Source organism: Rhinopithecus roxellana, chromosome 18, assembly GCF_007565055.1.
Source record: "Rhinopithecus roxellana isolate Shanxi Qingling chromosome 18, ASM756505v1, whole genome shotgun sequence".
NCBI lineage: Eukaryota > Metazoa > Chordata > Mammalia > Primates > Cercopithecidae > Rhinopithecus > Rhinopithecus roxellana.
The window spans coordinates 53,644,377-53,660,281 of NC_044566.1; the positions used below are offsets into that span (position 1 = coordinate 53,644,377).

At 38.4% G+C, this 15,905-nt stretch overlaps 1 protein-coding gene across 1 annotated transcript in view; it reads right to left on the reverse strand.

Annotated features, from left to right (window-relative positions):
- Window positions 1-9,012: 9,012 nt before the first annotated feature.
- Window positions 9,013-15,905, reverse strand: part of FREM2 (FRAS1 related extracellular matrix 2) — a 196,017-nt gene continuing 189,124 nt past the window's right edge. Inside the window, exons 18-24 of the mRNA XM_010360807.2 lie at window positions 15,550-15,654; window positions 13,666-13,793; window positions 13,433-13,567; window positions 12,567-12,693; window positions 11,490-11,677; window positions 10,838-10,984; window positions 9,013-9,516 (exon numbers count right to left, since the gene is read on the reverse strand). Coding sequence (XP_010359109.2) covers window positions 9,013-9,516; window positions 10,838-10,984; window positions 11,490-11,677; window positions 12,567-12,693; window positions 13,433-13,567; window positions 13,666-13,793; window positions 15,550-15,654 — 1,334 coding nt within the window. The remainder of the gene's footprint in view (window positions 9,517-10,837; window positions 10,985-11,489; window positions 11,678-12,566; window positions 12,694-13,432; window positions 13,568-13,665; window positions 13,794-15,549; window positions 15,655-15,905) is intronic.

Genomic DNA, 15,905 nt, shown 5'->3' on the forward strand with positions numbered 1-15,905 from the left:
AATTGAGGACGATGGGATCATTTGCATTAGGAAATCAGCAAAAGCTTATTTTGGACTCTGCTTTCTTCAAAGAGCTGATTGTTAAAACATCCCAGCACAACACTGGCTTGACTTACCATACATGCATTCCCTGTGAAAAGTCCTCTTCCACTTACTAAGTGTGTTAACCGTGTTTCTGATGCTCTGACATCTAGGGCCCTGCTGACCCAGGAGATACTGCCTCTCCCAGGACTAGCCAATTCCTAGAGACAGTAGATGACTAGCCTGTGTGTATGGCTTTCACATGCAAACCAACCCACCCACAGCCCACACTCTAAGCCATTATTCACATGTCCTAATCACCCCAGAACTAGGTACCAAACAGCTAGAGACAGTCCCTATGCCCTAAGGACTGCTGAAATTATTTAAACTAGCCAGTCCTAAGCCTGTTTATCCTGCCTCACGACTTCTGCCTAAGACACCCCAATGAAAGGTTTACCCATGCTTTCCTCAGCTCCCTCTGCCTCCTGACCAATCCTGAGGCTTCTCCATGTGGCCCTCCATGGTGCAGTGTGCCTCCTCCTCTTGCGATCTGTGAGTATAACATGCTGTGTTTTTAATGGCGATCTTCTCCTCAACTGCTGGCATTGTCATACTCATATAATAATACAATCTACATTTAAAAACACCAAATTATGAGCCTGGGGTCTTCATCTCCATGGATGGGGCTACTTTTTTCCAATTATCTACACAGACGAGGCACCTGTTTTAATGTACACACAAGTGTCTGTAAAAATAACACAGTATGTGGATCATACCAACAGAAAATCATAATGTTATAAAGAAATCTTCTTTGATTCTGGTCACTGCATTTGGGGTCTTCTTTTATGACACTAGGGAATTACCAGTACCTCCCAATTTAGTGGTCTCTCTTTAAGCCAAGTGGTGGCAGTGGTGGTGTGGAGGGACATGGGAGTCCTGTCCTCATCAAACACGTTTGAATCATATCAGGCCATAGCTATGGTGTATTCTCACGGAGCCTAGATGTTTCTAACTCACTGTCTTTGGAATGGTATCAACTCTGTGGAACACTTGAGGAAATATGCTCACTTCTTTTTTGCATATAGCCCTTTCAAACATTCTTCCCTGATAGCTACCAAGAATGCTTCTGACCTGCCCCAATTTCCTTTAGATTTAATCATGCACTGTTCAATAACTTTCTCCATCACACTTTGCCACTTTGCAGTTAGTCACATTTAGATTACTAGGATGCCATCTGAACATCCTGGAATGCTCTTTGGGCTGTTGGGAGTAAGACTTTCAAAGATGACTGTTAAGGTTTTTAGAGGGAAGTTTACTGGTTTGGTTGAAGGGTAGGGAGGAATCAATAGGGTATAGTCCCAGATCACCCTGCTCTGTTCCTGATGAGTCTGTTTTCCTAGTCAGGTTTACCTTGACCAAGTCTGGTTTCTGGGTTTTCCCTTAAATTGGGTGCCTCTGGGTGTGGCTTTTTCTGTCACTGTCAATATCCTTAAGGGACTAAATCATGACTCTTGCCTTCTCTGGTTCCCTTCCTCAGACTTCCTGAAGGCTAGGCCCTGTCCCTAGCAGCTTGGACATTTCTTCACCACACCAGTTAATCACCCCAGAACTAGGTACCAGACAACTAGAGACTGTCCCTATGCTCTAGAGACTGCTGAAAGTATTCAAACTAGCCAATCTTAAACCAGTTTACCCTGCCTCATGACTCCTGCCTCAGACATCACAATGAAAGGTCTACCCATGTTTTTTTCTTTCATGGTGAAGATTGGTTGAGCTGCACTTTTCTGTTACTGGTGTCAAACTTGCTCTTACAACATAGATGTTTTTCTCTCCCCAGTCTTGAAAGTTCTAGAAGATCTTTGATATAGCAATTATTTTTCTTCCACTTCACCTTCTTTTTTGTATTTTGTACTTTTCTTGGGATATTCTTCAATGTCTTAAACAAGCTATCTTTGCATTTCCTTTTGGTATTAAACAATGGTGGCCTCATGCTAAAAATCTGACCTTATAACAAATCAATCGATAATTAACTTAGGTGACAAGACTACATTGGCAGTAAAGACCAGATTAGTTAATTCATCCTCATCAGTGCACTGGGCAGGATATCCTAACTATAGCAAGGTCTAGTCACACTGCTGGGACAAAGAATTAGTTAGTCCAAATACGTTGTTTCCTTAAAATACGCATTGCCCCTGGTGAGCCTCTGGCTACACTCTTTACAACTAGTGGGCAGGTGCCAGGACCGTGAAGGTGGATTCTACTGGGGAGTGGCAAAGTTTTACCATCAGTAGGAGTGGCAGTGGGAGCACAGGTACCAGTCCAGAGAACTAAGTTCAAGGCTCCAGAACCAGAATGAAAATAACTGACATTCATTGCAGACTACGGGAATCTGTGATTTTAGCATAAGAAATTAAGTTATAGAATGCACCAGAATAACTTGGCCATTTGAACATTTATAGTCATATGGGCTTTATTTATATTAAACACTTGATATATTTTGAAGGAAAGCAAATGTAGTTATGAAACACAAGTGGCAGCAAGACTTATTGTTGACATGAATTTATGACTGAACAGCTCCAAATTGTTTGCAGAATTAGATTCCCAGGAATAAACGTCAATGTCCACCAATATGTAGTAACTTAGTAAATATATGATAAAACTAGACCCTGAGGGTTTTTGAAAAATTCTCATGGGAAAATAAGAAAGGCTATTAAGTTCTGCAAATAATTCCATTACACATAGGTATGTCACTCAGAGGCTAGATAAACATAAATTTACTTAGTGTTATGCAGGGCACTTGGGAAGGAAGCAGGCATGTAATACAATTATAAAACACAAAGCTCCTTGTCCAGGATGGAGTTTTCTTTTGTAGACAAACGGGCTTTAAAAATATCTTGACCAGCCGGGTGTGGTGGCTCACGCTACTGTAATTCCAGCACTTTGGGAGGTGGAGGCAGGCGGATCACCTGAGGTTGGGAATTCGAGATCAGCCTGACCAACATGGAGAAACCCCGTCTCTACCAAAAATATAAAAATTAGCCAGGCGTGGTAGCGGACACCTGTAATCCCAGCTACTCAGGAGATTGAGGCAGGAGAATTACTTGAACCCGGGAGGTGGAGGTTGCGGTGAACCGAGATCGTGCCATTGCACTCCAGCCTGGGCAACAAGAGCGAAACTCTGACTCAAAAAAAAAAAAAAAAAAAAAAAAATATATATATATATATATATATATATGTGTGTGTGTATATGTGTATATATGTATGTGTATATATGTGTGTGTATATTCATGTATATATATGTGTGTGTATATATATCTTGCCAACAACTTGAATTTGAATTCCTGAAGTCACAGTGAAAGACTGATTTGTACTACTTTTTGTAATGTGCATAAATGTAGCTTTTACAGAAATTATCTTTTCTTCTTACTCAGTAGTTGCCTTTCTCTATTTTAAGTGATTTTTATTGTAATGCTCTTTACTTTCAATGCTAGCTTTTAAAAATTTACATTCTTATTTTTCTTCTTTCTGGAGGTGCAATACTGACAATTCTTATCTGAGAGGACGATCCAAACATTGGGAAAAATAAATATCCATAGTAGAAATTCACTTAAACTGTGACAATCATGTAATCAGTGTAGGCAACATTTGGCATGGTAAAAGAACATTGCGCATTTAATAATTATAATTTTTAAAACTTCAATGCTGTTAACATTTTTAACAATTTATTTCAGTTATTTAGTTCATTTTAAGGTATTCAGTCATCCAAAAGAACTGCATACATGTGATCTTTGACTTTTTATTCTCAATTAAACCATCAAAGTAACTTTTTTTACATCTTAAATGTCAACGTTGAACCTCCACTGAGAGAAAAATCAAGGCGCAGATTGTCATCATTTTACTCAGTATGATGCTTTTGATCTTTTGCAGGAAATTCGCTTCTCTTTCATCTGAAAGCCTTAAAATTTTACACAGAAGGGATACTGCACAAATGCTGTGTGGACTTACCAGCTTTCTGATGAATGAGGATGTTAATTACATGTTGAAAGTGGTAATGGCTTTGAAATAAAAAAGGGAGCATTATTGGAAGAATGAAAAATACATCTCAGAGAAAGAAACCTATAGTTCAACAAATAGAAAGAAAGAAAGAAAGAAGAAAGAAAGAAAGAAAAAGAAAGAAAGAAAGAAAGAAAGAAAAGAAAGAAAGAAAGAAAGAAAGAAAGAAAGAAAGAAAGAAAGAAAGAAAGAAAGAAAGAAAGAAAGAAAGAAAGAGAAAGAAAAAATTTACTTAGTGTTATGCTAAAGTAGGTGTCATGGCTGGACCAGCTTTGTTGTTGTCAATTGGTCTTTAGCAAAACAAAATATTGAAAAAACACAAAGCAAACAAATACCAGGGGAAAGAAATTAAATGTGCTTGAAAGACAGGGAAGAAAGATACTGAGCATCTAAGGAACTATTACTGCTGTTTAAAAGTTTGCAAATTAAATGTTCTGATTTTTCTCCTAATAAAATAAAGAGAGACATTAGTATATTTTATCAACATTAGTTCAAGAGAGAGTCAGTTTTCTTTCCTTACAAAGTTTTTGATGTACTCTTCCTGGTGGAAACTACAGAAAAATATCATGTCCTTCTATTTTAAAATGTTTTATCAAAATCAAAATAGTTACCAAAATCTCAAAGCGTTTTGTTTCTTGGTATCAAAATATATGGAAAAGGGGAGAAATCTACATTAAGGGATAATTTGAAACTATATATAATGTTTCCTTAAAAATTAAATGTTATTACCATGCAATACTGAAATCAATTCTAGGAAAATACCTCCAGTAAATATATTAACCTCAGAACTAATATTAAAGAAGCTCCCATGTTTTCACAAATGAGCTTTCTGCTGATCTTTTTGTAAAACTTCATAGAAACTATTTCAGTTAAAATTATGCCTTTAGTGTTATCTCTTTCCTAGAACTGAGAGGTTTGGTGATTTTATATCTGTATGTGTGCATGTGTGGCTGGGATAGCACTGGTATTTACAGTTTCCTGCTAAATTACATATTTCTGAACCTTGGTAAATTGAACGGGTTGAACATGTGGGTCCCATTTATTTACCATATGCTTAGTGAAGACACTTGTTTTCATCCTTTCATTACTGCTGTCATGTCTAGAAACATGAGTTTCAAAGAATGGCAATGTGCTTGTTTTCTGATTAACACAATTATGAAAATTTCAAATTTGTAAAACATTTACATTTTTAAACATATTATTTTCTTTACTTACTAAAGGACCGAATTGGATTCCAAGTCAATACTAAATAAGTATTTTCAAAAAGCAGAAATAAAACATCCAACTTTTAAAATCTAAATGTCATTACATTTAGCTCTATTATCAGTACTTTAAATAATTTTTAACCTGTGAATATTTTAACTCTCAGCATTGAGATGTATAAGGAAAAGCTCTCTGTGATATTCATACAGGTCCATTTACATTTTTAATGTTGACTTTGGAGTTGGCACACTGGAAAAGAATTAGAGGTAAGATGACTTGATAAAGACGCTTTTTTGCTGCTTACAGAACTAAATCCCTTCATATGGAGCCTAGCATTGGTCTTTCTTATCATAAATGCTATGTAGTGGCTTGGCAGCAGGATGCTAGCTGACCTTCATGCATATTGTTCAAACATTGTGGATTCTTCTGAGAGGGTGGACTTCAGAAGGTGCTAATGCTGCTAACGAGCTGGAAGAAGAGTTTATGTGCTATCTGTTATTCTTGGAATAAAGTGGGCCTATCTTTTACTAAGAGGAAAAGAATATGCAGTACCACCCACAGCTCTCTAAGGCACTCCATCAGTGAGGCTTTGCGAAGGTCTATTTTATTAAGTTACTGGTTTGAATCATTTTGTATAAATCTGTCATCAGAATGATCCATAACATGTAGGGCTCTTTTAGATAAACAAGAGTGGAGTCTGCTGTTGCTATTCTAGAAAGATTTTTAAATTGTGGTTCACGGATATGACTGTTTTGTTTTTGGTTCAGGAGAGAATCTAATGCAAATCCTGCCACTTTAGTCCAAATGAAGAGCTGCTTTCAGTTATAGCCTTCCCAAGGACAGGAAGTGGAGCTTGGTTTCTATGCATTCTCTCTGAATAGCCAATCCTAGGTGAGCACCAGTAAATGTTAACTAAGGGCAAAAATGGGAATAAATAAGATCATCATTAAAACACATATTTCAGTGCTTCATGATTCATATGCTTAGGAAAGCCACTAGTATAATATTTATTTTTGGTTTTATTTTTACTATATAGCATCAACAAGACCTTGATTGGAGTCAGAAGCCACCGAGTATCTAAGGAGCTATTATTGCTATATCCTGTTCTCTGTGGGAAGTTATTTTATGTGTTTGTTCTGATAGTACCAGAGAAGCTCTCTAAAAACAAAATGCTAAACATAAGGTCTATTTTATTTAACAAAAAATTTACCATATTCTTCCCACTAAAAAGAGTTTCAAAAAAATAATTAATGTATATTAAATTACATATTTAGTAAATAGATATTAAGAAAAATAATGCAAAATCCCAAGTACTTTATATTTTAAAAAGCAGTATCTGTCTATTTCCCACAGACTCTCTCTTTTCAAGGGAATAAAGGGAAGGAAAAAGGGAGAGAGGAGAGTAAGAGAATAGAGGACAGGGAAGGATAAATATTTGGTAGGATAGGATAGAAATGTTCTGTATTTTATAAGCTCTCCAATTTATATACAGTAGCCTCATTAGAATATGCATTGTAGAGTGAAATTTGGTATAAAACCAGCCTGACCCAAAGGCTCAAAACAGACATCTTACAGTAACGCTTCACCGATCGCCATATTCATTGACAGACTCCAAAATTGCACGAAAGGCTCGGAAGCTGTTAACTACTAAAATATCAGCAGGTCGATTGAGTATACTTGCTCTAACAGTCTACATCAATTGAACCCAATGGTAAGTAGTGAAAAGTGCACACACTATTTGAAGTTCCCTAATTCACATTCATTCCCATAAAAATTACGAGGTAACCAAAGAAGTAGCTAAGCATCTGCCAGAAGGTAAAGCAAAGGAAAGGGGAATGATTAAGAAATTACCACTATTTATCTTGCTAAATAAACTCCTGGGCTACACAGAACTTTCTGTTTGTAAAAGCCGCGAGTGGGACTTTTGAGATGTAGGTGGTATTTTTGTAAATTCTCCAATGAAAGGATACTACAGTCTATTTTTGAAAGACTGAACATGAAGTGCAGAGCTGCCTAAAAGAAAGGCAACTATTGGACACCTTACCTCTCTCTCAGTATCAGTGTTGCTTCCTTATCTTTATCAAGAAATGGTTGATACTACAGACACCAAATTAAGATGTGCACATCTGATCTGAGAAGTTTGCCTTTTAAAAATCTGCAGCGACCAAGACGTCCAATGTGGCCAGCTTATGGCTAGAAGCGAAAGGGGATTCTAACTAGCAATTGAAGGATAATCTGTAGGCATTATTCTTTTTTCCTGACCTTACTTTTCTTTGAAACATGTTTACTAGCTTTTGGAAAGCTGAAGTTTTCCCTTTCTAAGCAAAATGTCTGCGATTTGGTAACAAACACATTGATGCAGAAAGGCAGTGAGAAGCTTGCCAAGGAAGCTCACTCAAGTTCCTTGGCTTTGTGAGGTGAATGGTAAGCACTGTTACAATGATATTTTTAAACATTCAGAGGGACTACATTGTACCAGTTCACTGAACTGGGGATGCCAGAGTGATGCCTTCTTGAATCAAAGAAAAATATGATCAATGATTCTGGCCACCTTCAAGACCATTTCTGGAATGATAGTTGCAAAGAGTCCCATCATTTGGACCAGACGCTGAATAGAAAGTTAATAAAATGTCCTATAGTCAATTTAAGTTCTAAATGTTATTGTGTGATTATGCTACTCTGAGGGATAACCTCATCTGTCATCTGTCAAAATGTTCTTTTATTCTATAAAGTATGTATAAGAGGCACTCTGATTATACCCATTATATTAATCCATACCACGTTCTCCCTTCAACATTTGTAATAATGTTTCGCATTATCATTTATGGGTTCAATACTGCAAACATCTAGGCTCAGTTCTTAGAGAACATTGTCTTGTAGTGACTCTAACGCTATGGCATTTATTCATCACCAAAATGTCACCAACCTTCTAATTTCCCACAAATGTTGAGCACCAATAAGGTATATTACCATGCAAGAGCTCTACCGTTACTCACTATATGCCCAAACAGAGCAGTATCTCTTAAAAATCTCTTCCAGAATTAACATATTCTTTGGTTTAATTTAAAATTAAATAAGCAAACAAAACAAGGAGAGTCTGATGAGAATGAGAAGCAATTCAAATTCAAGTGAGTGAACTTCCTTCCCTCGATCTTTCCTTCTACTGTCTCCCAAGTAGTGGATCAGTTGATTTGTGGGTTGAGCCACCCCTGTTCACAATGCTACACTGTCTTCACCTATTTGAAAACTTGTCATAATAAACAGTGTGTTCACCAGTTTTCCAGACTAGCAAGGAAAACCTTTCTAGTAATAATCTGTTATACAATGAATAAACAATGTGATAATTGCACCTTCAACATTCACACTGAAATAGCAACAGTAGACTCCTCTTATACTTGTAAGAGAGTCTGTTAGCACCTTTTAATACATTTATCTCCACCGCATAGAGAATATGTCTAAAATGAGGAGTACATTCCTCACCATCTATCCATGGCTCTGTGTACATGTGAGTACATCGTTGCTGCCTTTGGGGCGAGAGGAAAGATGTCTTAATTTGTCCTTTGATACACAAAAGAGTATGGAGAATTCAAATCAAAGTACATTAGTACAGTCATATTCTCTGAGCAGCTTCATCACAGACATCCTCCATCCTCTATGGTTTACCAGAAGTATTTAGGGTTCCATTGTGATCTTTTCTGACGCACTTAAGGAAAAGGTGAATTCTACCTGCGGTCATCAAACTTCTGAGCTGTCATTGTGATGGCTCTGTGGGGGCACCATGGGCTCACTGCTGCTGGAGCCCTTCGGGGCCTCCTTCCCCCTGAAACTTTCCTTGCCCCTGCACATCAGCACTGCAATGACAGTGAGGCAGATGGTGAGTAACCCTACCATGGTGCCTCCCACCACAGTGACCAGGCTGACTGCAGAGCTGGGGCTGTCGAGCTCCTGGGGGAGGATGCCATCCGGAGGTACTCTCCCCTGGGGGATCTGCCTCTTGGTGCGGTCCAGGGCAATGTGCTGGATGTTTGTTCCCCTATTGTTTTCAGCACCAATCTCCCACGCCAGCGAGGGTGTGCTCCTGACTTCTCTCTTCTTCCGGCTGTTGGTGGTGGCTTGGGGCTTTCCTTGGCTCACCAGAGAATGGTACTCCACGCTTCTTTTGCCAATACCTCGATTGGCATTGTCTTTTGATCTCACTGTATAGATCGTATGTATATACCATTCTCGGCCCAGAGCGACCTAGAAAGCACAACTCTATTTGTTAGGAGATACTAGATACCATATCAACCTAATTCACCATTCTTTGCAAGAGAAATTAATGGCAGAGATATTAATAAATGATGATTTATTTTAGTCTGCAGAATTAACTTACTTAATATTTCTGAATGAGTACTAGGTGCAAGGCTCTGTGCAAAGCACTGTATGATACATTCCATGCAACTCTTAAGGGAGTGAATATTTGGTACTTGTTGTCATAGAATGGGAGAGTTCTAAAGACCTATTAATAGGTTATAGAGTCTAGCTTATTCATTAAAAAAATGAGCACATAAGAATATACAGCAGCTAACTGAGTTGCCCAATGTTACTCAACTAGTTAGTGGCAGAGGCAGGACTATAGCTCAAATCTTCTGAACCTCAGGACTCCTTTCACCGTGTCTTGCTGCTTATTGCATAAAAGACCATAGAGGAAAAAAAAATCAATCATCAAGCTTTTCTGGGGTTTTGGAAAAGGAGGAATTTTCTGATGAGTCTTTGAAGCATGAAGGATTTAGAGAGGTCAGATGCTTTGAGATTTAATGGCAAGAATAAAAATAAAACATATCATATTTCAACTTCTTGTTTGAAAAGATTCAGAATAACAAACACGCTTTCTTAAGATTCCTTCCTTAGGTTGAATGAAAATAACACATTTCTCCAGGCCGTCCTGTCGGGTTAATTTTCAGTAAATATCCTGAAGGGTGCACTTGCTCTGACAGAGATTTACAGTGTAAGCACATCTTGAAATTTATGGCATTTGTCTGCTCAGTGTTGTGGTGGCTGCCTGTGTCCCCATCCACCTTTGATCCCTGAGTCAGGAGTTTGTATCTTGGTTTCTGAAATCTTTGAGAGTGGAGCTGTGCACAATTGCTTTCCTGAGTTCAGCAGTTCACACAAGATCACTCTAATTAAGATGTGCGTGAAAAGTCAGCAGGAAGGATGTTTTGAATAAGAAAAGCAGATTACTCGACTGTCAGACACAGATTTACATTCTGGGCTAAATAAGACTCTTCATTACACATAGTCTTAAAATAATATTAATACATTAAGAAAAGTGATAAAAGCTATGAAAGCCAGATATATTGTTAACAAAAATAATAAAAGCTGGGTTTATGGAGTACTCACCATATGCCCAGTAAGGGGCTAATGTGGTTTCTATGCCACATCTTGTTCAATGTTCCCATTAACTGTATGCAATATTACTATTACTGCTATTTATATATGAGACATCTGAGGCATATAAATGTTCCGTAACTTGTATGTGGGTACATAGCTATTACAAATGAGCTTGCTTTTGGCCTACCTGAAAGAGTGGTGTTGAGTCAACTTTAAATCCATCAGATCCAGGTTGATTCACTAAGAGAATGGCTTCAGGGTCATCCACTGCTAGTTTGGCATTAAATAGGACATTTCCAAAACTGGTCGCTTGTGTCTCTGGCTGAGCTTTGTCCTTTAAGCAGTAAGGAAAATGGTGATTGCTGTAGATAAAGCCAGCTTTTGCCAGGACAGCATGTTTCCCTATTTGTTTTGTGCAAGTACAAATTACTATAAAATGTCACCATTTGGTTTACGAAAAATAATCATTTTGTTTTTCTATTTTTTTTTTAAGAGATGGGAACCTTCTCTGTCATCCAGGCCAGAGTGCAGTAGCATGATCATAGATTGAAATTCCTGACTTAAGCAAGCTTCCCACCTCACCCTCCCAAGTAACTGGGATGCCAGGCATGTGCCATGATGCCCGGCTAATTTTTACAATTTTTTGTAGAGATGGGGGTCTCCCTATGTTGTCCAGGCTGGTCTTGAAATCCTGGCTTCAAGTGATCCTTCCATCTTGGCCTCCCAAAGTGCTGAGACTGTAGTATGGCTGCTGTGCCCAGCCTGGTTTTTAAATATAAGATAAGGAGGCTGAACTTTGAAAAATCTGTCTAGCTCATTGTTTGGGTCAAAACACTTACCACAATTTTAAATCTATATAAGAGTGAAGGAGAGTCGGCTAAGCAGCCATATTCTGCATTAGTTGGACTATACTTGGGAACATAGCCATCAGCTCCAGTGCATAGAAACACCTTCTCAATGCTGCAGTAAAACGAGTCACCCAGGTTCTGGACAGGATCCACCATGACACGACCGTAAATTATATCACCTGAATTGGAGATGTGGAAATGTTATTTCTGTTATGTGATAAGGTATATCAATGTGACACTGTAAACAGGTTATGACAATGAGGACACAGAGATTATTTCCTTGCCACTCTCATCTACCATCAAATGTTGAAGGCCTGTTCATATGAGCTTCAAGATCTGGTGCATTCCCAGGCCTCAGGTAAGACCACTTTGCAGACTAACCACAAGTGACTAAAGATTTATTGAGTCTCAGATGCTCAGCCACAGGTGGGAATAATTTCAAAGGTCTGGCCTGCAATTTGACATTAATAATACCCCATTGTGGTTCAAGTCCAGTTTACAAAAATAAGTTGATAAGATATATACTGATACAATATGGAATAACACTAAGAAAGAAAGTATCAATAAAAAGTCTAATTAACTTTATTTGTTTCTGAAAGAGGGTTTAATGAAACCCCCCGGTGTTCAATTATTTATTTCATAACTATTATTGAACCCCTACCAGGCGTGCCAGGTGTTTTTGCTATGTATGTGTGCTAGGTGTTGAATGTACACCATTGAGCAAGGCAGGCACGACCTACACTTAAGAGGCATTTACAATCTCATGTAGCTGCAGCATTTAAGTTTATGCAGGTTGGAAAAAACATTCAAGAAAATCATTTAGACTTGTTCCAAAAGTCACTTAGGTAAGACAGCTAGAGATTAGCTTCCTCAGAATAAAAAGATATCCAGTAACATATACCCAATTGCAATGACTTCCCACACCAGTCAGCGTGAGTAAAGACTCAGTTACATTCTCAAAACCATTAAAGAAGCTATAATTTCCCCCCTCAAACACAATCCCCAAAAAGCAAAGTGCAAAAGATATACATGACAAATAGAGTATCCCTCTCATTTGTAAAGTGATACCTTCTGCAAAAGCAACATCACTCTCTTGCCCAAATCCCATGGATCCATCAGACAACCAGAGACTCTTCTTAGAGAGCAGGTACATTTGGGTGTTCAAGCTAAACTCAGCAGCCACTGGATCACTGACCTAAAACCAAAGGCAAAAGTCCTTTTATGCATTGGTGGTTCTGATGGTACGCAAACATACTGTTCACAGATTACACACATTCACTGTACACTGACTATAGAACACGAAGCACTGCACTGCAATTTTCACACCCTACCCAGCCACCTTAGAGAGCTGTAACATTGCTTTTGTCCTTGAGAAGGCGAAACTGGTGGGGTCAAGTCATTTTTTGAATGGGACTAAATAGCATTGCTTGAGCTCATTTCCGCTGGTTTATTGGGTATATAAAGGACTTGTAAATATCATTGTCAGTAGAAGGTCAATAGTATAAATTCTTGAAAAGAAGATGCCATCACATTTCTTATAATACATAATGGCAATTAGGTACTTTGAGGTGGTTTGAGCTACAGGATTTCATTCTCTTTAGAGAAGAACAAGACAAGAAATGCAGAAGTGTGGGGAAAATTCTCAAATCTCCAAGACAGCAAACTTCAGGAGGAGACAAGATAAGATCAGATAAGAAAAAAATAACCATTGCATACATTTAAACTCCGAATTTTACATCCTGTGCTAACAACAGATAAAGAGCAAATCTTTCCTCATTCTTTTATCCCTTGCTTCCTTAACTGTCTGATTTCTTTTCTTTTCAGCATGCAAGAATTAAAGTTATTCGTGTGTGGATACTTCTTTCTTTAAACTATTAAATGAAAAACAAAGTGGGATTCTGCAAGTCATGAGATGATAATTCTGTAAGCCACACCTGTTGGAATCGGATGTCAAGGTCAAAGGTGACAGGCTCTCTGGGGTTGCAGGTGACTGGCAGGCGGTATTCCTGATGTGATGGGGCGGTGCATGGCACCAGCTTCACAGTATAGGTGCCTGAGTAGTCACGTACCTTTGAAGAGAAGACATTGATATATTACATTTAAAAATCTGAGGTGTAATCAGACAGTAGCAGCAGAAGAAAATCAATGAAGAGTCTTAGTCACTTACGGCAAAGTCAGAGACAAAGCTCCATTGCTGTACTGGCTGGTTATAGGTTGGTTCACTCCTTATTAGGTGGAGGGAAAATGTCAGGCCTGGATGATCAGCTGACATGATCACTGAGCTTGTAAAGGATGCTAGGAAAGTGCCAGTAATGAAAATAATGACATAGTGGTTCAATTAAGAGTGCGTAACAGTTTAGAGTTTTCAAAATACACTATCATACATTATTTGCTTCGTTTTTATAAGAAGGCTGCAAAGCAGTCATGGTTGGTATAATTATCCTCCTCTGACAGATGAAGAAACTGGGCTGTGAGTGACTATGTGACTTTCCAAAGATCACACAGCTAGGATGGGACTTTCTGATTCCCACTTCAGTGCTGTTTCTGCTCTATAGTTCTGTCAAAAGATAATTGTACAGAAACACTCAGATTGTTCAGAGCTACTTTCTGGGGAGTCAGAGCAGCACAAGGAAGGGTGATGTGAATGCATTTATTGTACACCGAAGCTATGAGCTGACCTTAAAATAGTCTATTAGTATCCACACAGCTGGGCAAACCCAATTTATGAATGGAGTCTAATTTTACTTAGATTGCCAGCCATCATGGCTACACAAAGATTCAGTTTATTAGAAAGGTAGGCATGTAGAAGAAAACTGTATCCACCAGAAAATCCTCATTTTCCAGAACTGTCAAGTACAATAAAGCAAAATGATTTTTTTGGATAATTTCTTTCTTGTAGCTCAGTTCCATAAAAATACAACGAAGCCTCTTTCTCTTCCTAATTATTTAGCTCTATTCTCTTTTGTTAGAGTTCAAGCCCAGAAAAAGAAAGGATATAAAGATGTTGAGTGGGCCGGGCGCGGTGGCTCAAGCCTGTAATCCCAGCACTTTGGGAGGCCGAGATGGGTGGATCACGAGGTCAGGAGATCGAGACCATCCTGGCTAACACCGTGAAACCCCGTCTCTACTAAAAAATACAAAAAACTAGCTGGGCGAGGTGGCGGGCGCCTGTAGTCCCAGCTACTCGGGAGGCTGAGGCAGGAGAATGGCGTGAACCCGGGAGGCGGAGCTTGCAGTGAGCTGAGATCCGGCCACTGCACTCCAGCCTGGGCGATAGAGCGAGACTCCATCTCAAAAAAAAAAAAAAAAAAAAAAAAGATGTTGAGTGAACTATTTTCCCTTTCCCAATCTAACATAAGCTGGCAGAAAAATAGCTTATTTTTTATTTGACTCTCCATGTTACTAAATTGGTAATATGGAGAGTCAAATAAAAAATAAGCTCTTTCTAGTGAAATGTCCCTTATTAAAAAAAAAAAAAAACAAATGAAGTTAGACGTGGGATTATACCGACTGCTGCCTTATCTGCCTTATTGATATTCAAAGCACGGTGCATCACAGTTAGTAAAATTGCATAGCCAACACTTATTAAACATAATTAACATGTCCAAAACGTAAATATGAAAGTGAAGTACCTCTTCTGACCCTATTAAAAGGGTTTCTCACAGTACCTAGGAAAAAGCTGTGAAAAGAGAACTGCCTGCTGAATGAATCATCTGCAATTCAATTTGCACAATGGAAGCAAAGCAGAGAAAGAAATCATTATTCGTACGCTCTTTAAGGAAAACTTTACTTAAAATGAACTCAATAGGGTTTCCTTTTAATTTTACTCTTATTATTTTGCATTTTCTCTGAGTCTGCATAATGATAATTTTGTGGATTATGAGATGAAGCTGAACAATTATCAAGCCCTCATGGAGACAATTGAACATGTATAATTCATTTGAGATTAAGGGCTTCAGTGGTAACAGGGAAGCACGCTGAAACGTGTGAAGATGGAAAGTCTATCTCATTTTTGTGTGATGAGTAGTTGTTAAAAGATAACAGGGCTTACCAGGATGTGACAGCACAAATAAGCCATGGAACTGAGCCTCTGTCTTGAAGTGCACGGCCAAGCGCCCCTCATCACCGATGCGCATGCTGGTTGGATAGAGAGAGCCTATGATGGAGAAAGTACCAAGAATGACAACATATGTAGCCAGAGACCTCTTATATACGGATTCCTTCCAAAAATTAATTCACGTTTGACTTGTCTTTAAGCATTCTGGGCAAAGCGTATTATCAGAAGAATTCTGAATAATGGAGGCAGAAGTACCTTCATTTTCTTTTCTAAGCAGAAAAGGGAGCCAAAATGAATTGTTAAGTAACATGAGTGAAGTCACTATGAAATACACAGATTAATTAAAATAG